This window comes from Girardinichthys multiradiatus, chromosome Y (assembly GCF_021462225.1).
Source record: "Girardinichthys multiradiatus isolate DD_20200921_A chromosome Y, DD_fGirMul_XY1, whole genome shotgun sequence".
Classification (NCBI taxonomy): Eukaryota; Metazoa; Chordata; class Actinopteri; order Cyprinodontiformes; family Goodeidae; genus Girardinichthys; species Girardinichthys multiradiatus.
In genome coordinates this window covers 36,480,661-36,504,920 of record NC_061818.1, presented here as the reverse complement: position 1 = coordinate 36,504,920, position 24,260 = coordinate 36,480,661, and the positions used below count along the sequence as shown (strand labels likewise).

The 24,260-nt window shown below is 40.7% G+C and overlaps 2 protein-coding genes across 5 annotated transcripts; one reads left to right on the top strand and one right to left on the bottom strand.

Annotated features, from left to right (window-relative positions):
- Positions 1-829: 829 nt before the first annotated feature.
- Positions 830-6,800, bottom strand: LOC124864963 (probable mitochondrial glutathione transporter SLC25A39). 3 transcript variants are annotated; one of them, XM_047359909.1, is made up of 12 exons: positions 6,630-6,800; positions 5,290-5,395; positions 5,094-5,153; positions 4,917-4,967; positions 4,455-4,564; positions 4,298-4,365; positions 3,112-3,236; positions 2,862-3,035; positions 2,520-2,629; positions 2,168-2,249; positions 1,995-2,075; positions 830-1,914 (listed from the first exon to the last, which is right to left on the bottom strand). In XM_047359909.1, exons 2-12 carry the CDS (start codon positions 5,384-5,386, stop codon positions 1,796-1,798), a joined length of 1,077 nt encoding a protein of 358 aa, XP_047215865.1. In that variant the 5' UTR covers positions 5,387-5,395; positions 6,630-6,800; the 3' UTR covers positions 830-1,795. The 3 variants fall into 3 exon arrangements, with proteins under 3 accessions (XP_047215865.1, XP_047215862.1, XP_047215864.1); XM_047359906.1 differs by lacking the exon at positions 6,630-6,800 and adding an exon at positions 5,656-6,131; XM_047359908.1 differs by lacking the exons at positions 4,917-4,967; positions 6,630-6,800 and adding an exon at positions 5,656-6,131.
- A 310-nt stretch (positions 6,801-7,110) lies between these two features.
- LOC124864960 (progranulin-like) lies at positions 7,111-21,237 on the top strand. 2 transcript variants are annotated; one of them, XM_047359902.1, is made up of 16 exons: positions 7,111-7,261; positions 7,724-7,864; positions 9,031-9,168; positions 9,259-9,387; positions 10,255-10,336; positions 10,433-10,539; positions 10,721-10,874; positions 10,963-11,094; positions 12,150-12,247; positions 12,372-12,614; positions 12,739-12,981; positions 13,106-13,348; positions 14,798-15,136; positions 18,270-18,506; positions 18,620-18,877; positions 20,436-21,237. In XM_047359902.1, the coding sequence occupies exons 2-16, from the start codon at positions 7,724-7,726 to the stop codon at positions 20,577-20,579; spliced, it is 2,688 nt and encodes an 895-aa protein (XP_047215858.1). In that variant the 5' UTR covers positions 7,111-7,261; the 3' UTR covers positions 20,580-21,237. The 2 variants fall into 2 exon arrangements, with proteins under 2 accessions (XP_047215858.1, XP_047215857.1); XM_047359901.1 differs by having other exon boundaries at positions 7,139-7,261; positions 7,689-7,864.
- The last annotated feature ends 3,023 nt before the right edge of the window (positions 21,238-24,260 follow it).

Genomic DNA, 24,260 nt, shown 5'->3' with positions numbered 1-24,260 from the left:
GTAGCGGCGCCTTTATTTGCTGTTACTTTTCTAAAGAATAAACATCAATTAAAGCAAAAACAGTTTCCAACATTTGAAGCTAGGTTTATTCACACCCTATTTTCACATTTTGACACAGCAAACGTCAATGTATTGTGAGTTGTTAGGGCTTGATAGTACATGATGGTATTTAAATATAAATTTATACATGGCTTTAATTTTTTAAAACAAAACCTGACGTTTCGTCTGCATATGTATCCAACACCCTTTAATCAGATACCCCTAAATCAAATCTAGTGCCACCGATTGTCTTCAGAAGTCACCTTAGTAGTAAGAGTCCATCTGTGTGTAATAAACTATTATTATAAATACAGCTGTTCTGTGAAGGCCTCTGAGGTTTGTGACAAAATATTAGGGAACAAACAGCATCATGAAGACCAAGGAAGACACTGTCAGGTCAGAAATAAAGATTCACGGTTCAGGTGGAACTTCTGACGGCGAATGGGGGATCAGATGAGAGCAAAAACCTTGCATACTATCCCCACATCGAATCATGGTGGTGGCAGCATCATGATTTGGGGATGCTTTTCTTCAGGAGAAACAGGGACGTTGGTTAGAATGGATGAGAAGGTGGATTCAATACAATTTCATGAATGCATGATAAAAAAAATTTTTTTAAAGTTGCTATGAATCCACATTTCCTCACTTCCCCATGATATCCTAAGATGATTTTTTTCAACATATGTTGCCCTACAGTGCATATAATCTTATATGTACCTCCTACAAAATATATATATATATAACTGTTTAGCACATAAAACTGGAAAAAAGTCACTCCTTGCACAAAAAATCAGGTTGTAACGTTTTAATACTATTTCAATCTTATAAAACAGGAATATTTACATCCTTCAATTAAAGGCTGACATTTCCTTGCGTTAAGGTTCAGTTGCTAAAATATTCACTCACCAGAACACCACATTATGTGAATCATCCATTTCCTGAGGTCTCAATGAATCCAAATAATTCATATAAATTCATGCAACAGTTGCCCTATTGCTCTTTCCTGAACGAATTAAACCCTACTGTGAAGTCCTCTTCGGCTAGCTTGAAAGGTTGCTTTGGGAGGTGTGTGTATCTTCATAAATTAAGGTGTTGCATGTCATAAACTGTGACATGTTTCCAATATACATATGAATGTAATGTTCTGCCTCTATTTTTTCTCAAAGGTTTTTTGTTGCATATGAAAAATAATTAAACAGGCATTCAAAATATTTTTATGTCATCTACACAGCAGATGGTTGCTAAAAAATGTTCATGTTTTACTGCAACAGGACAACGGTTCACGTAGTAATGTGAGTGAGGGGTGAAGGATCTTATCTGGACTCTGCACTGAAAAGAAACCGACTTCAGTTTATCTGGTTCATGCTACAGTACATATCAAGTTGCAGTCTTTATTCATTTGTACTCCTGACATCCACACTCGGTAACGGTCTCAGGTTTAAAGATGCCTCAACACATTCAGCCCAAATCTCTGCATTTATGCATTGAAACTTGTCTTCCAACGTTTAATAAATGTTCTCAAAGTGGCATAAAATGAAGTCTTTCAGGATCCAGGCTCAGTAAGACGACTCATTGCAGTGAAGGTTTCAGGCGTGTCAATTATTTTTTGGAGAACCAGTCTGCACATCCTTCCATAGACCAGAAATCCTCATGTTTAATGTCTTATGAAAGAAAAACTAGATCCAGGCCAGCCTGTTCTTGTTTTGTCTGAAGGGAAAGCATGTTTTCCACATAAAACGCCCCCTGCTGGCAGAGTTCATACTTCCAGCCGCTGTCGATCAAGGTTCGCCTTTTGGAAGAAGGCCTTCCCGAACTCATAGCTGCTGATCATTACAGCACAGGCTGGGGCGACTTTGATCACTCTGGGCATGAAACCTAGAGACAAAATATATATATTTTCACCCTCTGGCAAAGCAAACAAGATAATTTTATTTAACATATGACACTTCGCGTACCTGCAAAGAGACCTCTGTAACCCAACTCACACCAGATTTCCTTCATCATGTGCCATGTGGAAATGGTTCCCTTTTTGGAAACTGTAAACAAGTAACATCAGATTTATTTTAGAACAAAATAACAAAAAAAATCGCCAGACATATTTGTGAGATTAGCATGTATAAACACAGACCTCCCAGAGACTCCATCTCTCCCAGCCGAATCTGCCTTCGAGTCTTCACAACGTCAAATGGGAGCGTCAGGATAGCAGCAATCTGAACACAGACACACACACAGACTCTGAAGAATAGTCCGGCAAGATGGACAGAACTTTTGGGAAATGTGATGGCGGGAACAAAGTCTGGAAGTACAGATATTTGATCAAACTCAAGTTTCTTTTTCCTCATTATTTCAGACCTGGAAATCAAACCAAATTCTATACTTTCCCAGCCTGTGTAGGAACCTTGCTACCATTTAGGAGTAATTTAAAGTGGTGCAACGGAGCCTAACTGGGATGTGTGTTAACACTACTGGTGACTACTCACGGCTCCAGAAACAGCTCCTGCAGTAAAGCTGATAGAAAAGTTGGCCTTTGGCGTTGCGTATTGTTCACACAGCTGGGCCTTCACCAGTTCGTAGTTAAACCAGTACAAAGCTGGAAGAACAAGACAAACGGCGTTACTACAAAATATTGGCAGAGAATGCTGCACTAAACGTCTGAAGTTAGTTACACTAATTTATCCACAACTGCAAACTAATTTTAACGAGTTCAAAAGGAATTATGTTGAAGAAATCCTCTAAAGATGAAAAGAACAACCCTCTTTTCTTAATTACATTTTACTCTTTAGGTGGCTATTAATGCAATTAAAGATGCCAATGTATCTCACCAGAAAAAGGCACATCTCTGAGAACGGTGGGTCCCCAGCCCCTCCACATTGACAGCAGGCCGCCCTGGGCCACAGCCGAGCGGATGCACACCTGCAGCTCGCTGTAGGTCAGCCGTCTGGACTGCATCTTGGTCCTGACCAGCTCCAGAGGGCTGATTACCGTCACAGCTCCCACTATAACACAAATGTTGCAGTTAAAGACAACAGGAAACACCAAGGAGAGTTGCTCCAGGTTTTTTCTTCCTCTTACATCTGGCAAGACCTCCAGCAAGAAGAGGAACATGGCTGCCCTGAAGACCCAGACCGAACCACAGGAAGTCCCTCAGCTGGTCGTAGCAGGTGAAGTAGATGACTGTGGCTGGAACTGCCATGACCCTTCAGACACATAAACAAACATAAAAATAAGCAGTCCTGTGCATCATGTCGGTAAAATATTTTTAGATATAAAACGTACATTTGTCAACAGTGTCAAACAGATATAACAGTCTGCAGGAACAAACAGGTTTCCAATATTAGAAATAAATATTGTATGAGCCTCAATACTTAAACCTAGATGTTCAAAACCAGAAGTTCACCAATAAATAGAACGTCATGGAAATGAGATCTTTTGAGTTTTCTTCTGGCTTAATCTGACTAAAGAAGACAACCAGTACGTACAGGCACCTGGGGGTTGGTGTATAAGATGCTCTGACTGAGAGGATAGCAGTATCATTAGGTTGTTTTCCCGTTTAGAGACTAGGATGTTATCCTTGTGCAGAGAATCCTCTGCTCCAAGCTTTGATGCAGTATATCATGTTTGTGCAATCCCCAAAATACAATTTATTATCCGCTAACACGTAGTGGGATAGTCTACAAACGTACCACTTATTCCTGGAAATAAGATCTCATAAAGAAACCACACTAAGAATTAAAACCATTTAGGAACAGACCAAGATGTTCATGATTACAAGAACCCAAATTATAAAAAAATCTTTACCTAAATTGCATCGCTGCACAGTCATAAGCATTTATCTGTCTCATTAAATCCGACACTTGTCTGAGAACGTTTGCTCCGAGGACGAACCTGCTGATTGGACAAACATTTCAGCCAGCCCAGCCCTCCCCTTCGCCTTGTTTTCTTGTCAATCCCTGGAATGTTTCCCAATAATCAGGAAAAATAGAATCTGGACCTTTGAAATATGTATAAAAATGAAACATGCAAACAAAAAAGAGCTGTATTGCACTTAAATAAAACAGTGACGTGGAGAAGCAGCAACTGATTCAAAAATAGATATAAAATATTATCTTGTGCATAAATATGGAGAAGACAGTGATGAACAAGGAATTATAAACTGAAGTAATAGAAATAGACTCAGAGCTTAATTCAAAATCAGAGGGGCAGATTTAACAGGTTTTCAAAAACTCCTGCTTAGCTTCAGCTTTTAAGACACACTCACAGTGTCGGAGGCAGCCCACTCCACAGAGACCAGAGTCCTTCATGGCGGGTGATTTTCACAAAGGCATCCTGTGTCAAAAAACAAAAACATCTCAATCAATTATGCAGATATTACAAATGATGAGAAAAACAAATGTTGCAAATGTGATGCTACTCACCAGAGTGCCACTGAAATGTGTTGGTTTTCTGTACCAGTTGGAGCAACTTGTTCCATTCTGACAGACGTAGATGTGATCCATCAATCCATTGCAGTACAGAAAGCACTTCCCTGCAGAGAACAAGCAGCAGTCAAAAAAGAGAAAGAAGAGCACGCTCATCCATGACCCCAATGACCACCTATAATTACTCATTAACCTCCATGTTTATTTTTTTCCGATTTTGTATCTCACAATATTAAAGTTGAAACAACAAACACGGGGCAATGGCAATGACACTCAGAAGATAACATCAGGGATGTCCTTGTACAGTTTATTTTGGGTTGATTAGTGACCACTAAGCACCTAAACCATAAGAGGTTATTTTAGCTTCACAAGCAGAAAGTGTTTATCTAGCATGTGGCTGAACAGAAATACATTTTTCAAATAGGCTCCAGTGTGCTGCTGCTGCAGGTCAATACTCACATTTGGAAGAGCGGCGGACGCCAACCCATGGAGCAGATTCACTGCCTAAAGCTAGAGACCAAAGCCGATGTGGAGCAGAAGGAAGGCAGTATAGAGGGGTTAGTTTAAAGTGCAAAAGCAGTTAGATACAAGTCATCCTAATGTGATACAAAGCCACACAATAACAGTTTTCTCTACCTTGGTGGAAGGGTGCCTGCTGAGCCTGCAGCCTTATCTTCACAACATCCAGCGGTGTGACTGTAAACAAAGCCACTCATTCAATCACAACAAGACAGAAGCAGCAGAACTAATGCAAATGAAAAAAACAAAAAAAAAACAACAAACAAAGTGCAAAACTCTACGGCTCTTGTTCTCTTTGTTTCTATAATCTAACCAAATAGAGATGTGAGGAGGGCTCCAGTGCCAGAGGCCAGCATCTGCTGCACTGGAGAGATCGCAGCCACAGGGCCGCCAACGGTCCGCTCCCCCATCCTGCCCACCTGTGTCAGACCAAACATACAAACATACGAAATAGCAGGTCACAGCCGTAAAAATCATGCACTGTCACCATCAATTGGTGCAACGAAATGCTGTGCAATGCAGGAGGAGTAAACAGATCTGCAATCTAAAGCAGAGTTTGTGAATGGACATCTAAAAGACAAGAGATACCTACTCCTAAAATGTCCAAAATGTGTCCATGACAGCCAAACAAAGCTGAGAAGAAAGCTTTAAACAAACAGCACTAACTGATCATAATTACCGTGCATTGAAGCCAGACGTGCTTTTTTTTTTTTTTACTGAGCAGGGTATGTCTAGGTGGAGTTGTCCAGACAAGGTCCTTGAAGCATTTTGATAGCTTATCTTTAACTTGCATGCTGCTTCCAATCTCACCCTGAGCCACAACTAGAGACAACCGTCTCAAACCGGTTTCCCCAAAGGGGTGGAGGAGGGTGTTCTGCGTTTCCGTTGGCCTGTCCACTTCCTGGAGTCTAATATACCGAAATGTGGCCATTACAGCCACATGGGGCATAGTGTTTGACCAAATGAGACAAATTCCTTTAACAGTGACACAGGGTTCAGCGTGTTTTTACGTTAAAAGCTGCATAAACTGCACGGAAGTCTCCTACGATCCACGACCAAATAAACTCTAGCCTTACGTCGACCGGATGCACGTTTGTTATATAAATCCACAGCCTGACTTCATCATAGATTGGATTAAAGCTTCAGTATTTTTCGTGCATGAGATTCAGCAGCTGAACACTATGTTCCTGCTCGCGAGGCTGAAGTTGGCGTCCGGTTGATTACGTATAAGGACAGTTTCACAGGTTTTAAGAAAGCTGGCCTTAGGGTGTAGTTCAGAACCTAAAACATAAACACTGTAATAAAGAAAAACCAGATACATTCCAATAACATTGTCCAAGACGGATGAGTCAAAGTATTTTATTTTTTGAAATAGAACGAAGTCCTTAAAAACAGTAATCAAACTGAAGCCAACTTCAGTGTCTTTTTCGGTATTTTAGCATAAATTGTAATAAAACTATACGCACAGTAGAGGTGAGCACGAACACTTAGTTTCAGACCAAATCCAATAATCTAAAAACTGCACTGAGTCTGACTTCTTAACATATGGGTATTTTGTTAACGGCTAACTGCAGAACGCTGATGAGCTCGGTAGCCATCTTGCTTTTATAAGCTCCGATGCTTCACTATAAATGATGAGCTAACGTTACCCACCTCTTACTTTAGCTGCCAGCCTCTTTCTGAAACATAGGTGTCTTCACCCATGTCTGTTACTCAGTCTGCGGTAAATCAAGTTATTCAGGTACTCCATTGCAGGGGCATCCTGAGTCCAAAATGTTATCAAAGCCTGGCCTCACTACACATCACTCACTTACCCTTAGAGCAGACTCTAAAAGCATATGCGTAACCAAAGCAACGGACAGTGGCGCTGAACGAATGGTTTGTAGATCAGCGTTTGGAGGAACTTGACTCCGCCTCTTGCTGTTTCCGACGCTTTGGTGCCCTCTAGTGGGCAGTAACATCACTTTCTGCATCATCAGCTTCAAGTAAACAAGTTCACTTGTGTGTTAGTCACCCGTTGCAAAGGCAAACCATGTTGTGTGATGACAATAACTAAAGTTCACATATTCAGTTACCTTTATTTAAAAAATACATTTGATTTTAAATTCAGCGACTTAGCACAGTAGAGACTGAGGGATCCACCTCTAGCCTCCTCCCTTTGACCTGATGAGGGCGTGTTCGGGATAACGTAGGACTGCAGGACTCATTGTGTGGGTTAACTGGGGCGAGACGCACCGGAGAAGTTCCACTGTCAGGTCACAGCAGCCTTTCTGTCTTTACCAAAGGTAAGCGCACTGTTACAACTCATCATTTAGCCTCCATCCACTGGAAAAATGCTTAAAAATGACGTTTCAAAAGTTGGTTATTCATAGAAAAAAAGTTATAATTTAAATGAAAGTGAAAGTGTCGTTTTTGTGCTGGAAGACGAGGAAAATGTGAGCAAACACTAAGGAAGTGCTAATGTCGGAAATAAACATGGGTAGTCACTGAGGGTCAGATAGTCAGTATATGTTTCTTTTTGTCCACCTGGGCAAAAAATAGTTAGATTATTTATTAGAATTACTGTAAAATGCCTAATATCAAAGTTATCTGCATGACTGCTCAACAATAGCAGAATTTAGAGTTTATAAGCTGATATTTGAGGCAACAAATAATTATTTAAAGATCCAGTGGAAAAGGGGATTTAAAGTTTTACTTTCCATTCTTTTTTAGACCTTCTGTTTGTGAGTGGTTCTCCCTGCCTGCAGATGCAGACCTGGTTTGTGATCTATTGGGCTTTCCTTGCCCTGGTTGGTGCAGATGAGTGTCCAGATGGAGGCAGATGTGAAGATGGTCAAACCTGCTGCAGCAGTCCAACTAATGGCTATGGATGCTGCCCGTTTGATCAGGTAGATATGGTTGCACACCAAACCTCTCTAAGCTTCCACTTTCTGGTCTATTAATTAAATGTTTATGGTAGGATACAATGGTATGATATGTACTTACTACAATATAAAAACAAGTGGTTTCTTCTCTTAAAAAACCCCAAAGAAATTAGTTTATGAAATTAAAAAAGCACAAATAAACAAATAATCTGTTGTAAGCAAACTTTGAGATTAGTTTTTCCCAGTTTTATTTAATCTCTATTTGTACAATCAATGAAGGATGTAAAGGTACAGAAATAAGGAATAATTTCCAGGATTGACTCAATGTTCTGATTAGGCATCAGGGTAACTAGCAAAACAAACCAGAAACAACTAATTTGGAAGGGTGTTTACTGCCAAAGAAATTCCCATTTTCTGTTAGTATTTCAACAACAGTTAAAAATGCACTACAAAACCAATGTTCGCAAAAAATTTAGTAAACGCAGCAACAGCTTGAACAAATGACAATTCAAACTGGAAAATTCTTACATCTTCCAACACAACTTTTGAATAAGAAGTATTTTCTTCATAAACATATTTGATTTCATGTATGTTTAAAAAAATAAAATAAATATTTGAACAAAATTTCTTAAATATGCTAACAACCAACAGCATCCAAAATAAAGTTACCAAATTCTTCCACCTAGCTTTTTAGTATGATCTTGTTAAATGTTTTTTTTTTTAATATGTTGCAAAAACTAGGAATAAAGTAAAAATAAATAAGAATTTCTTAACTCTAGCTAGGATTGGCTGAGCTAACAAACGCTTGCATTTTTATAGATTTCTCTTTATGGCCAATTAATATCGCCATAATTTAATCCTCAGTTGCTCAAATGTAAATAGTTTTGCTCAACCAATTATTATACATATTATTATCAAAGTATTTTTACTATAAAAGGCTTACGTACATCATCATCTGACACATCCAGGTAGGATGCATTGTTTTATCCTCATGAGCTCCATATCACACTTAAATTGACATAAAGGATAATGTTGCTCTTGTACTCTAGTTATTCTATAATAGTGCTATTCATCTCTGAAGGCATTTTACTACTGTACAAACCAGATAAAAGAGCTGGCCTCATTCAGAGTGTGAGATAGCCGTACGAACTTTGGTAGTCAAAGTGTTCCCACTACTCCCGTCTGGACAGGCTGAATGCTGCGAGGATCACATCCACTGCTGTCCAGGAGACACAATCTGCAACCCAGACACGTCCAGCTGTGTGAACGCCACTGTGTCCATCCCATGGTTGGAAAGGACCTTTGCTCTTCAACCCACAGTTTCCAAAGTAATAATGACAATGATATCCCCTTGTTTCCCTTCACAAAACCCAGTTTTTTGGATTCTGAGTGGTGTCCCTCTTTTATTATCCCTGCAGTCCTTCAGGATGATCAAGACGTACATGGGTGAGGAAGACGATAACATCTGTCCCGATCAGTCACGATGTCCTGCTGAGTTTTCCTGCCTTAAGGCTTTGACAAAGTTTGGATGCTGCCCTTTAGCAAAGGTAATCAAACAAGCACTGATAACACACAAAACCTCTGACGGATTCACATGCTAGTAATGAATATCAGTAGTATTTTCTAGGGAAAGATTTTTTTCTTGTTGCTCTTTAAAAATAATATTTTTTTATGCAGCTAATTTCTGTTCAGAATTCTGTTTATTTGTTGATGAAGTACCATTTTAGTTGTAAATCAAGATACTGCAGGATTTCGTTCAGATTTCGTGAAGTAAGACCTACAGAATCATGAAATCCATTAAATAATAGCTGCATAGCAACATGAAGTAGGCTAAAAGATTTGATATTTTTTGAGGACAAAACTACTGCTAGCCAAAACAAACCCAATAAAGAAACATCTTGATGATCCACATTAAACAGGGGGACATACTCTGTGCACTGACGAGACAAAAGCGGACCTTTTTGAAGATGTCCCTCCTATGAAATTTGGGGAAAAAGAACACGTTGTCTACAGTCAAAACATGGTGGTGGTAGTATGATGTTCTGGGGCTGCTTGGTTACTTCAAGGTCACTCCAACCATGCAGTCGGGACAGTGATCTTGAGCACACCAGCATGTCCACCTCTGAATGCTTCAAAAGAGAAGGTATTGGAGTGGCCTAATCAAAGTTTGGACTTAAATATAATTAAAATGCTGTGGCGTGACCTTAAACAGGCTGCTCGTGTCCTTAAACCCTCCAATGTGAAGGAATGAAAACTATTTCGCAAACAGAAGTGTGCAAAAATTCGTCCAGAGTGATGTTAACTGACTTCTCGCGAGTTACTGAAAACACCGGATGGCAGATGTTATGAGGGTCATAAGGGTGGCTGAAACGGTTCATAGGTTTATTGTATGCTAACTTGATGCCTTCCAACAGGGAATCTCCTGTTCTGATGGGAAACACTGCTGTCCGGAGGGCCACCGGTGCAGCATTGACAGCCGCTCTTGCATCAAAAAAGGTTAAATTCAAAGAAGTATTTGATTTTTTCTCTTCCTCATCTTTTATTATTTTAGTTTTTAGAAATTTAATGGTTGTGTTTTGCTTTGTGTGAAAGAACTTGTGACAGCAGTTCTGTGTAACGACGGGGTGTCGGAGTGCCCGGATGACACAACCTGCTGTGATACTCCAGAGGGCAAGTGGGGATGCTGTCCAATGCCAAAGGTATGCAGTAATCACCTTTAACACAAGCAGTTTCATGTTAGTAGAACTTCACACTATAAGATAATAAAGGAGGGGAAAGTCAAATGATGGATTTGCATGTCCCACGTTAACATACATCCGAGTAATCATGTCTTTATTGTGTCTTATCCTGATATTACCTGTGACTTTATTGTCCTCACAGGCTGTGTGCTGCGATGATAAGACACACTGCTGCCCAGATGGAACAACATGCGACACTAAACAGATGAAATGCATTTCCACATCTACCAAAAAGGAGCTGCCAATGTGGGCCAAGTTCCCTGCCAGACTGAGAGCAGACTGGGAGAACCAAAAAGGTCAGCCTTAGGTTTGTGTGTTACACCGAACATCCAGTTTTCTGTACTTCCCCGTACTGAAGAAATCTGGGTGTGTCTGTTTTTCTAGAGGATGAGGAAATTACAGCCAAGGCAGCTGATGGGGGCAAAACAGAAAAATCCACTGCAGTTACCACAACCAATCCAGTTCCTTACCCGGAGGAGGAAGTGACTGTGTCAACTGTTGCCAAGGCAGATGCAGGTGATATTTCACTTCATGTTTCTGGAAAGCTTTACCAGAAATTATTTGTCAGTTTTAGAATAAATAACATTCACTCTGACAGGATTGTCTATGTAATATACAAAGGACTGACAAAACATTTTATGGTAAGATGTTGGCTCTCAGAAACCTGCACAAATTTTCCACTGCTGTTAATATTCTGTTAAACTGCAAAAGGAGTCTTTTAATGATTTTCCTACATTTCATAAGATTGGATCATGCAGAGAGAGAAGGATCTTTGACTCTTTTTCTTTGCACAATCTCTTTAGATCGTACAGTGTCCCAGGTGTTTTATGCTCTCGTCTCTGCAGCTCACAGATTTTTTGTAGGATTTAGGTGTGGATGCCAAGAAGGTCATGGAAGCAGATGATTTTGTGTCTGATGACCCCTTTTCAGTTTTCTGGCAGAAACCACCAGATTTTTATTTCAACATGTCCTGGAATTTAAAAACGTTTACAGGACCACAGCATCACACATCCTCCACCACACATTTCAATGAGCATGAAGTAATTTTCAATACACTCATCCTTTATTCTTTTGTTGGCTATTGCACACATGTTGGCGCAAGGCCTAATATTTTCAACCTATGTCTCACTAGGCTGAGATCTTTCCTTGATATTTCACAACTCAGTCATTCTGGAATGAAATGTGTTTCTTGAGAATAGAGATGTTTAATTTTGTTTCATAAAACCGGGGACTCATTAGCAGTAACTGGACCATGGACCATATCAAGGTTCCTGCAATACATAAGTCAAGTCGATTCACGTTTTACAACAAATTGTTTGCTTATGATAGGGATATAACAAGACAAGATAAAATTAATAAAATAACTTATTAAAATAAAATAACGATTGCAGAGCTCCTGTTAATAATCAATGGCAAAGGTCAACTTTAAGAATAATTACACAAAGTGGTAGTTCAAATTTTTAACTTTCGGTCAGAACTGTTAAAAACTGTGAAAACACATTTTTCCCAGCAAGAGAGTTGAAATCAAATTAAAGTAGTTTTCTTGACATAGATGTTTTCTTCTTCTTCAGTAAACAACGTGCCTTGTAATGAAACAGCATCTTGTCATGACGGCAAAACCTGCTGTAAAACCAAAGAGGGTGGCTGGGCTTGTTGTCCTTTACCAGAGGTAATGTTGTGGAAATTTCTCTCCCTAGAGTTTTTTTTCCTTAAAAAAAAGTAAAGATTTATTCCAAAGTTGTGCTGTTTGGTGTATTGACGGGTTTCTGTTTGTCCAAACCTGTTGTCCTCAGGCTGTTTGTTGTGAAGATTTTATACATTGCTGTCCGAAAGGGAAAAAATGCAATATGGCAGAACAGACCTGTGAAGATGCTACATGCTCTGTTCCCTGGCTGGAGAAGATACCTGCAATCTCCAGACTGGGAGAGCAGGTACAGGTGAAGAATGTCCCATGTGACGACACCACCGCTTGTCCTGATGGCAAAACCTGCTGTAAAACCAAAGAGGGTGGCTGGGCTTGTTGTCCTTTACCAGAGGTAATGTTGTGGAAATTTCTCTCCCTAGAGTTTTTTTTCCTTAAAAAAAAGTAAAGATTTATTCCAAAGTTGTGCTGTTTGGTGTATTGACGGGTTTCTGTTTGTCCAAACCTGTTGTCCTCAGGCTGTTTGTTGTGAAGATTTTATACATTGCTGTCCGAAAGGGAAAAAATGCAATATGGCAGAACAGACCTGTGAAGATGCTACATGCTCTGTTCCCTGGCTGGAGAAGATACCTGCAATCTCCAGACTGGGAGAGCAGGTACAGGTGAAGAATGTCCCATGTGACGACACCACCGCTTGTCCTGATGGCAAAACCTGCTGTAAAACCAAAGAGGGTGGCTGGGCTTGTTGTCCTTTACCAGAGGTAATGTTGTGGAAATTTCTCTCCCTAGAGTTTTTTTTCCTTAAAAAAAAGTAAAGATTTATTCCAAAGTTGTGCTGTTTGGTGTATTGACGGGTTTCTGTTTGTCCAAACCTGTTGTCCTCAGGCTGTTTGTTGTGAAGATTTTATACATTGCTGTCCGAAAGGGAAAAAATGCAATATGGCAGAACAGACCTGTGAAGATGCTACATGCTCTGTTCCCTGGCTGGAGAAGATACCTGCAATCTCCAGACTGGGAGAGCAGGTACAGGTGAAGAATGTCCCATGTGACGACACCACCGCTTGTCCTGATGGCAACACCTGCTGTAAGACCAAAGAAGGTGGCTGGGCCTGCTGTCCTCTACCTAAGGTTAACACACCATCACATACTACAGTTCATCTGCAGCCAATATGTAGACTACATTTCCTAGAGTCATGCTTTAGGGATTTAACTGGAAGATAGTAGCATTGGTAGGTATACTCAAGGAAAAAACTAAGTACACTACTATTGCTTCCATTGGATGTGAGAAGAAAAGAACTGGCCAGATGCAGCTTATTAAATATAATTGATTAACTGATGATTAGCAAGTTTGACACCCCTATAAATGCAAAAGTTTTCTGGTTGCTGATCTGAAGCATACAGGTGTTTGATAACACAAAACCAAAGTGCAAGGACGTCAGCAGCAACCTTAGTCAAGCAACTTTTGCTGACCATCAGTCTGGGAATCATTGTGAGGTCATTTCCAAATAACTTGAGTACCAATGATTTAGACTTGTTTTGTAGCCACTGGAGCTGGGCACCTTCAGTCAATACCCTTTTTAACAAGTCACGTAAAATAGCTCTTTTACCATCTCTGTGTTTTGTGAACGGACTGAGGCAGGGTCAACAATTGTTATGCACCTGAGTCAAGTCAGGTTGTAATAATTCAGCCATAGTAGCCGACTTGTGTCAGGGTTAGGTAGCTTTGTGGCTAGGGGGTGTGATGTGGCAATGCCAGAGGGTCTGTGCGACCAGTTGATCAACAGACCACTGCTATCCACTGCTACGCACATCATTTCTTGCCATTAACTCACAGCAGAGGTATTGCAGAAAAGTGTGCAGAGACAGAACAGATCACTCGGCCTAAGCCATGGGTAGTTCCTTCAGAAGTGCTGACGACTGAATATAGAACAACATTAATAAAGCATCATTCACCACTTCAATGCGTTTAATGCTTTAGAATGGCAGATGTCTAAGAAATGTTTTGTGTTCCCCTATGGGTTTGACTCAGTGCCTCGATTAGTTCTGTATTCTTGATCTTTTTTTAAACTCAGAGATGTTTGAGACATAGCTACTTTGATCCGTGGCACCTTAGACATGGCCTTGTCTACTGGACTATTGAGTCCCCATAAACTCCTCCATGTACCAAAGTACTCTAGAGTGAAATGTGAAGCCATCTGTCTGACAGCTGAAGCTTGGACTAAACCAAGTTCCTAAAGGGACAGTGATCTAAAACACAGCACAGCAGCACATCTACAAGTAATGACTAAAAAGAAAAGAATAAATGTGTTCCAATGGCTCAGGGAAAGTCTAGATCTCAACCTAATTGAAATGCTCTGGTGGGACCTTAAGGTAGCTGAGCAAAAGGAAGTTTCTGCAAACCTCAATGAACTAACATAAATAAAACCACCATGTCAAGTTGTTGCTACTAAAGGTAGTTCTGAAGCTTGGGTGATTGGGTGTACTTAGTAATTTGCCTTGATGTTTAGCCAGACAGTGAAACATTCTATCTCCCTTGGCGATTGACATTAAACATGTTGCTGACACTTTGTGTCGTAGGCGGTCTGCTGTGATGACCACGAGCACTGCTGCCCTGAAGGCACCACATGTGACCCAACCTACACACAGTGTTTAAATGCTTCAGGCTCAACGCCCGCCATGCAAAAGATCCCGGTGTTTACCACTGCAGCACCGACTACACTAAAAATAACAGCCCAAAGCTTTGTAACAAGCACAACTGAGACAAATGGAGAGGAAAAGCTTCCCCCACAAGAAACAGATGAAGAGGAGGATGAGAAGGACAGGAATCAGTGTGACGAGCACACTAGCTGCCCTCCAGACACCACTTGCTGCTTTATGGCTTCATTTAAAAAATGGGGCTGTTGCCCACTTCCAAAGGTGAGTTCTGCTTCTACCCAACATCATAATCCTCCACTAACTCATCTTCGAGGCTAAATCGTGTGGTTAACCGAAGCAGCTAAATTAGTGACTAAAAAAATGGTGGGAAATGTATTTTTATAAAGATAATCACACAAATGTTTTTGTCATACAAAGTTTGCATACATCCTATATTTTACACCAGCCTGACCCTGAATAGACAGCACTTTCTCAACATGCTTGTGCTTATTGCAACCCATATGTTACAAAGAGCAGTTACAGCTTAATTGTTCTGTTGTAAACCTTTGGTGAACTAATCAGCAGTTTTTTGTCTGAGCCTTCAAATATGGGAGTTGCCGATATACACAAGAATGAGACAATTAGGGTATTTGCTACCTTACCATCTAGTATCTTTTACTTCTACAGCAGCTTGTAACATAATTACATAGCTTTTTGCATGTAATACAGCAGCAGCTGGTGTATGCCGGAGAGCTGTCAGTGTGTTTTTGTGACGGTGGAGCTCTTCTTAAGTTAAAATCTTTAGTGTATTTCCACTGATACTGAGCTCTGCAAATGCATACATTTATTCTTTACCATCATTACATCATGTTATTTTCACTTAGTGAAGGGAAACCAGGTTCATTGTTTTTTCTTGAGAAACATAGCTGATAGTTGGTGCAACCTGTTCTCACTCCATCATGGCTCGGCTTCCTCACCAAAAACTGTCCAGGTCCAACTTCAGTTATATTTTTTATTTATTGTTATCAGTAACAGGGTCTACAAAGCAAAAGACCAGACTGGGTGTTGCAATGAAGCTCCCAGCTGTTACTGGTTCTGTTGTTCTACAATCAATAACTTAAGTTCTCATTCGGTCTTGTTAAAACATAAGGAAAACTCCTATCATCAGCAGGAAGGTTGGAACCTTCTATTGTGCCTTATAAACACAACAGTAGCGAGACAAAGACAGCAACCACTAACAAACTAAAACAGGCTTGAATGTCTGGTTTTAAAAGTTTGACGATTCATGTTAAAAATGGGGAAGTAAGTAGCAGAAATTATTTTAAGTAGATAACGAATAACCTGAAACTGCAGCTTAATGTCAGACTAATACAAGCGAACAGGAAGAGGCTATTCAATATAAAATGGGAAATAGCTAACAAAACCAGGACAGTAATATGATCTAAATTGTTGACTTTAACCCCCATTATCAGTTTAATTTGTAAATATCCATGCAGATTCTTAAAATTAAGAAATATTTTGATGCACTTTCTCACATTTTCTCAACTAAGGAGGGTATATTTCCCTTATATGACATTGATGCAAACTGGAGGATTTAGCTAAGACTGCTCATCATAATTAAGAAACCAGGATTTTCTAAAGTATTTAAAAATATAGATATTTCAGCATATAACATTTCTACGTCCAGATAAGCATAAAAAAAAAGGAAATACAATATATACAAAACACATAGTGTCGTACTAAAAAAAGAGCTGAACGAGATTTAAACCATTAAAACATAAGTAACATTGATAAGGATTTTTTTGTTTTTAAATCCTGTTTTGTGCAGTTAATTTTTTGGTGAAGACATCAGTATTTCATGTAGTTCGGAACCCTAGGATAGTTAAGGCTAACTATTGTAAATTGTTTCCCTCTCAATGTTAAAAATCAAATAAAGTCTTGAAATTGAGTTTGGAAAAGTTTTCAGTTTTGCCACAAAAACCTGAAAGGATAAGTATCATTTCATTTGAGTGTTTAAACTCTATAAAGCGAGACAATATAGATTACTGCTCTTCAATCTTGCATTATTGTCATACATTTGCATACAGTTACAGCGTAATTTTATTGAAAATGCAGTACATTGGTACTTTTTAAATACCTCTTGGAAGCTTGACATAACATTCATTGATTTATAATATTGTTTGAATAAATCCTGCCCACGTGGAGCGTGCGAGAGGCAAAATTCAACACCAGCATTCATAAAACAAAAAGTTGAGTCAAAAGATGCTACAAGAGCCAGGGAGTTTATTTCTGCAGTAGGTGAAACTGCATTGTTAATTTAATCACACAGATAACTCAGCTAATATTTAACCTGCTTTCAATTCTGTTTTCCATCATAAGACAGATGTCTCCCCACCCACACATCTGTTACACATCACCAGAGTGCGGTAAAGTGCAAACAATTGTGTGTTTCTCAAGCTGCTTGAACAAATCTGTAATAGGTTTTATTAAATGTACTGCTGCATCTTCATAAATAGAGATATCATCAAAAATGTCATTTATTTCAGTAATTAAATTCAAAAAGTGAAACTCATCTATTATGTAGGTCCATTGCACACAGATGGGCTAATTAAAACCCAAAATTAATTTTCTTAGAACACCACATCAGATCAATAAAGAAATTCATTTTAGCACAGAGATGAGCTACTGAAAAAAATGGTAATGTACTGTATGATCTATGCACTCACTCCAGTACTTTAACATTGCTCTTCATCTAATCTGCATCATTGGCTCTGGTGTCTTCCATCTTCCTCGTGACAACATCCCATAGATTTTCTATGGGGTTTAGGTCTGGCCTGTCAAGCACCTTGATACTAGGCTGTGTTTATTGCTGTTGTTTGTGCTAACTTCTGTATCAATGTTTTTCTTCCACTTAACTTTCCATTAATATGCTTGGGTACAGCACTCAGAACAGACTGAAGAGTGAGTTTCAGCTATTGACTTACCCTTCTTGTGGAGCGTGTCAGTGACTGAATGCTGGAAAACTGTCTATAATAATCCTTTTTTATTTGTCATATGTAACATTCTAGTTTTCTGACAAACCAAGTATTGGCTTCATGTTAAGCTGTATGCCAGAATCATCAAAATTAACAGGAATATGAGCTTGAAATAATTTACATTGTTTGTAATGAATCTGTATAATACAGGTTTCACTGACATAAGTGAACTTTTCCACAATAAGCCAATTTACTGAGATGCACCTGTAAATTAAACCTATGTGTTTAATGTCAGAAGATGGCCCAAGAACACGAAATTTAAAATGCACCGTTTTTTTTCTGTGACTGAGAGTTCGGAATTACACTACCAAAAAAAGCAGAAGTGACAACCGTATGGCGGATGTGAAAGTAACACTTCCGTCTCTCAATTCTGCCCCCAGGCTGTGTGCTGTGCCGACGGGAGCCACTGTTGCCCTGAAAACTACAAGTGTAATGAAGACAAGACAACGTGCATCAAAGGAGAAGTGGAGATCCCTTGGTACACCAAACTCCCAGCTATAACCAGCGTCCAGGCTGATTACAGCAATGTGCGATGCAACATGGACCACCAGTGTCCCAAGCACACCTCCTGCTGCAGGCTGTTCACGGGCGAGTGGGGCTGCTGTCCACTGCAAAATGTGAGATTAGTGGCAGAAGCTTTGACATGAAAATATATAGTGCTGTATCAGTATTCGTTAGCTGCATCAGGGTTTGCTTATGTAAAATAAGAGCTGATGTCTTCTGTGTGCAGGCTGTGTGCTGCTCAGATAAGGAGCACTGCTGCCCACAGGGTTACACCTGCAACGTCTTCTCTATGACCTGCCAGAAGGTCATCATGCTGCAGCTGGAGACTCTCCCACTGACACCAGTTTATCTACCTGAGTACCATCTTCAGCTCACGCCATTAAAGCCCAGGGAGATCCAGTGTGACGACCAGACCAGCTGCCAAGACAGCGAGACCTGCTGCAGGACATCTCCCACGACCTGGGGCTGCTGTCCATCTCCTCATGTATGACACGCTGCTCTTTCCGTGACCTATACCTTAAATCATAATGAAGTTAACTTTTTTTCGCATGATCAATTGCTCTGTTGTAGCTAAAGTTTTCATTTTCAATCACATTCCAAACCTTTTGTTTTTTCTTTTTGTTAGTAACTTTTAGTTTTTTTTTTCTTGTACCTTGTCTCACTATTGCAAATCTACCTTGCATTTCAGTAGCTCAGGAAGTTGCAGAGCTTTATTTAAATGACTTGCTGTCTATGCGTTTAACACTGCAGCATTAACTATTTGCTCACCAGCCCAACCAGGCTGCCACAGATGTTTTTTTTTTGGACATGTCTATAAATTCTCAAGCATAGGCAGCTCTGTGAAACCAAATATTTCCTGCACATATGCACCACTTCTTTAATATTTAAAAGTGCTAGTGAAATTTTGCAGCAAGACAAACCCACCTCTACATGCTGAACCATTGAACTATTTCCTGATTAGTTCAACTATTTATTAATTAAACACTGTGGGGCACTCATAGCATTAAACTTTACATTTATTTGTGGATTCTGGCTAGGCCACTGCAAAATGTTCTTTTTTTGAGCCATTCAGAGTTGGACATGGAATAGTACTTTTGATCATGTACCGCTGCATGACCCAAGTGTGGCTGAGACAAAGGTCAAAAACCAATGGCTGAGCTGTCTCTAAGGATTTTCTGCCGCGCAGCAGAATTCATGGAGCCATCAATTATGGCAAGTCATCCAGGTCCTGAAGGAGCAAAGTCTGCCAAACCATTTCACTACCACCACCTTGATTGACTGTTATGTTCTTCTTTTAAAATGCTGTATTAGTTTCATGACAGATGTAACGGGACACACACCTTCCTAAAAGTTCCACATTTGTCTCCTTAGTTCACAAAATATTTTCCCAAAAATCTGGGAAGCATCCCTTGGATGACATTCTTGTCCACACTCTTTGTGGTTGTTGAGTCCTGAAGACTTAACAGACAAATGAGGCCCACATTGCTTTAGATGTTGTTCTGGGTTCTTCTGTGACTTCCTGGATGAGTTCTTGGATGCAATCTTGGAGTAATGTTGGTAGTCTGCCGCTTCTGGAGAAATTCACCACTGCTCCATGTTTTCTCCATTTGTGGATGATGGTTCTCAATGTGGTTCTCTGGAGTTCCAAAACCTTTGAAATATAAAATATTTAACAGTTATTGAGATGAGAACATTTGGTTAGTTACATTTAAAGATTGCATTTTTATGATAATGACACCTAGACTGCATTTTGTATTTTCTTAGGTTTTCCTTGCCAGATATTACAATTTTCTTGATGATCTGAAACTTATAAGTGGCAAAAAAAGCAAGAGAACAAAAGTAGGGAAATATTTTTTGCAGCACTGTAAAAGAAATTAAATACAAATGAAAATATAAAATAAAAATTGCATTATGTGTATAATAAAAATGCTACTTGAATGATACTTCAAGCCCATAAGCAATTATTAATGACAGCAGGATATACTTTTGACATGAGTTACATGAATTTATTTAACTTAGAGCTCCCTCTGTTGTCCTTGCAGGCAGTGTGCTGCAGCGACATGAAGCACTGCTGTCCCACTGGCTACACCTGCGGCGAAGGCGGCTCCTGTATCCAGAACTCAGGGCTCGACTGGAAGAACTGGAACATGTTCCTCGCCAACAAGAAGAGAGCTCTAATTCTATAAAAACATAGGGTTCTGACATTTATTTTAACATGGAAGTCAATGAATAAAATAAATATAAAATACATTTACTACTTTGTTCTCAGAAAATTTTGCTAAATGGTAAAGGGGTCGCTGTTAAACTAAATTGCACTTAAGGAGGCTGTAAGGGTATGTGAGCATGAATTAAAAGGTGTCTGTCTGCATGTTTGCATGCGAAAGAAGCTTGTTTATCTCTGTACACAGTTTAATACTTGAAACTCTACCCTATCAAGAAGAAAACTGAAACACTCCACATGCAACATAAATCTCACTAAATCATTGTCATGATCTGCTGCGGCTGCCTTTTGGCTGACAGTTTGTTTCTTTGTCAATAATCAGTCATTTTTCTCCAAATCTGCAATGATTTCTTAATAAAATGCTCTTATTTCTCCTAATAGTGTTAGATTTTAATTATTAATAAAGAATTACAGAATCATGTTTTAGCTAGTAAATTAACTTGAGACTTCATGTTGAATAAAAAAACTGATTTCTTTTTTCATTCATTTAATTCTTTTTATCAATAAAACTTGTTAATTTGGTACAGAACTACGGATTTTATTTGATGCAGCTTAATTAAAGGAATGATCCAATTTCTGAAGTTTACCATTGAACTAATAAACAAGAATTGACAAAATTAAAACGTTTGTCATTCTTTGTTGCGTAACGTGGTAAATACCTTTTGAAACTGAACCTACATCATTAAACAAACCAGTTAAATTTTTTTAATGAGTTTGGGTCACTACAACGGACAGCCATGTTGAGGCCTTGTTCTAGTATTGGTGTGAGTGCTGATGGTATACTTGCATAAAAAACACTTTATTGGATTCTAGTGTGTTGCCCAGTGGTGTCCAAACTTTTTGCCATGTGGATGAAAATGTTACAGTACTCCAAAAAATTTTCAAGTACTCAGGGGCCACAGAATTTTGATGATTTTCTTTTTTATAATTGCAAAAACTATTTTAATAATTAAAATTTTTCCCTGCTAAACAAAAAAACTAATATAAAAATATAATTAAAATATAACAATATTTTAATAAAACAAGCAAAGCAGTCTGATATTTGATCTTTAATCACATAAATAAAAAAATTAAAAATTCTATTTATCTTTGTCTAATGTTTTTCTCCCGTTTGTATTTTATTTATTTTTTTCCCCTCCTTGAACGCCCACCACCTTAACGTGGTGGAGGGGTTTGAGTGCTCGAATGATCCTAGAGGCTATGTTGTCTGGGGTTTAAATGCCCCTGGCAGAGCAGACAAAGAGCGGTTCAAGACACCTTCATAAGGACCACAAAATCAAGGGATGAGACGTCGCCTGGTACGGCGGAGCCAGGGTCCCACCCTGGGGCCAGGTCTGGGGTCGGGACTCGTCAGATAGCGCTTGGTGGCCGGGTTGCTCCTCGCAGGACCCGGCAGGCCAAGCCAGAATGAGAGACGTGAGGCCATCCCCCAGTGGGCCCACCACCTGCAGGGGGAACCATGAGGGACTGGTGCAAAGAGGATCGGGCAGTGGACGAAGGTGGAGACCACGGCAGTCCACTCTCCGGATGCTTAGGCTGGCTCTAGGGACGTGGAATGTCACCTCGCTGGAGAAGGAAGGAGCCTGCACTTGTGGAGGTCAAGACATATCGACGTGGAGAGATGCTGGACTCTCTTCTACTCTGGACTGGCCCGCGGGGAGAGGTGGCGAGCTGGGGTGGGTTTGCTTGTTGTCCCCCAGCTCAGCCGTCTTGTGTTCGGGTTTACCCCAGTGGATGAGAGAGTCGCATCCATGTGCCTTTGGGTTGGGGACAGGTTTCTGACTGTCATTGCGGCCTGCAGGCCGAGCGGTAGTGTGGAGTACCCGGCCTTCTTGGCGTCCCTGTCGGGGGTGCTGCATAGTGCCCCTCCCGGGGACTCCATTATTCTGCTGGGGGACTTCAATGCCCATGTGGGAAACGACAATGACACGTGGAGAGGCGTGATCGGGAGGAATGGCCTCCCCGATCTGAATCCGAGTGATGTTTCGTTATTGGACTTCTGTGCTAATGACGGATTGTCCATAATGAACACCATGCTGTCCCAGGGTGTTCATCAGTGCACAAGGGCACCAGGACACCCTAGGCAGGAGGTCAATGATCGACTTTGTTGTCGTATCATCAGACCTTCAGGAGCTTGTTTTGGACTCTCAGATGAAGAGAGGGGCAGAGCTGTCCACTGATCACCACCTGGTGTTGAGTTGGATTCGCTGGAAGAGGAGATAGACTTGGCAGGCCCAAGCGCATAGTGAGGGTCTGCTGGGAACATTTGGCGGAGCCCTCGGTCAGGGATGTATTCAACTCCCACCTCCAGGAGAACCTTGACCAGATTCTGCGGAAGGTTGGAGACATCGAGTCCAAGTGGACCATGTCCTCCGCATCTAATGTCGATGCTGCTACCCGTAGCTGTGGCCGTGAGGTCTGCGGTGCATGTTGCAGTGACAATTCCCAAACCCAGTGGTGGACACCAGCAGCAAGGGATGCTGTCAAACTGAAGGAGGAGTCCTATCGGCTGTGGTTGGCTTGTGGTACTCCTGAGGTGGCTGACGGGTACCGTGAGGCCAAGCGTGCCGCAGCCTGGGCTGTGGCAGAGGCAAAAACTCGGGCCTGGGAGTAGTTCGGTGAGGCCATGGAGAAGGACTACCGGTTGGCCTTGAAGCGATTCTGGCAAACCGTCCGGCGCCTCAGGAGGGGGAAGCAGTGCGTCGCCAACACTGTTTACAGTGGGGTTGGGGAGCTGCAGGAGTACTTCGGGGATCTCCTCAATCCTGCCATCACGCATTCCCTGGTGGAAGCAAAGGCTGGAGACTCGGGGTTGAACTCTTCATCACCCAGGCTGAAGTCACCGAGGTGGTTAAAAAGCTCCATGGTGGCAGGACTTCGGGGGTGGATGAGATCTGCCCTGAGTACCTCAAGTTTCTGATTGTTGTGGGGCTGTCATGGTTGACACGCCTCTTCAACATTTTGAGGCGGTCAGGGACAGTGCCTCTGAAACCACGACATAACTAGAAACCACCAGTCAGGCTCAAATCCTGGGTGTAGTGATGGGACTCAGACCTGAACCTTCAGAGGCACATAAAGACAGTAACAAGGTCGGCCTTCTATCACCTAAAGAACATCTCCAGGATTAAAGGACTAATGTCTCAGCAGGACCTTGAAAAACGAATTCATGCCTTGTGGTTAGAACAGGAGGTTTGTGTTCCAGAGGGGACGCAAGGGGCCAGGTTCGTATCCCACAGATTACCACTCTGGGTCCCTGAGCAAGACCCTTAGCCCCAGAATGCTCCCCGGGCACCGCACAATGGCAGCCCACTGCACCCTGTAAGAGATGGGTTAAATGCAGAAGACAAATTTTGTTGTAATGTACATGTGCAATGACCAATAAAGATGATTATTATTATTATGATCTTTAGTAGAATTGATTACTGCAACGGTGTCTTTAAAAAGTCGATCACAGCTGCAGTTGATCCAGAACGCTGCTGCCCGCATCCTCACTAGAACTAAGAAAGTGGAGAACATCACCATCAACAATGTAATGTTTTTCCTTATGTACAGCGCCTTGAGTGCCTTGTTGCTGAAAAGCGCTATATAAATAAACTTGACTTGACTCTGGTGCTCCAGGAATACTGAGTTGGGGGCCCTTCATTAG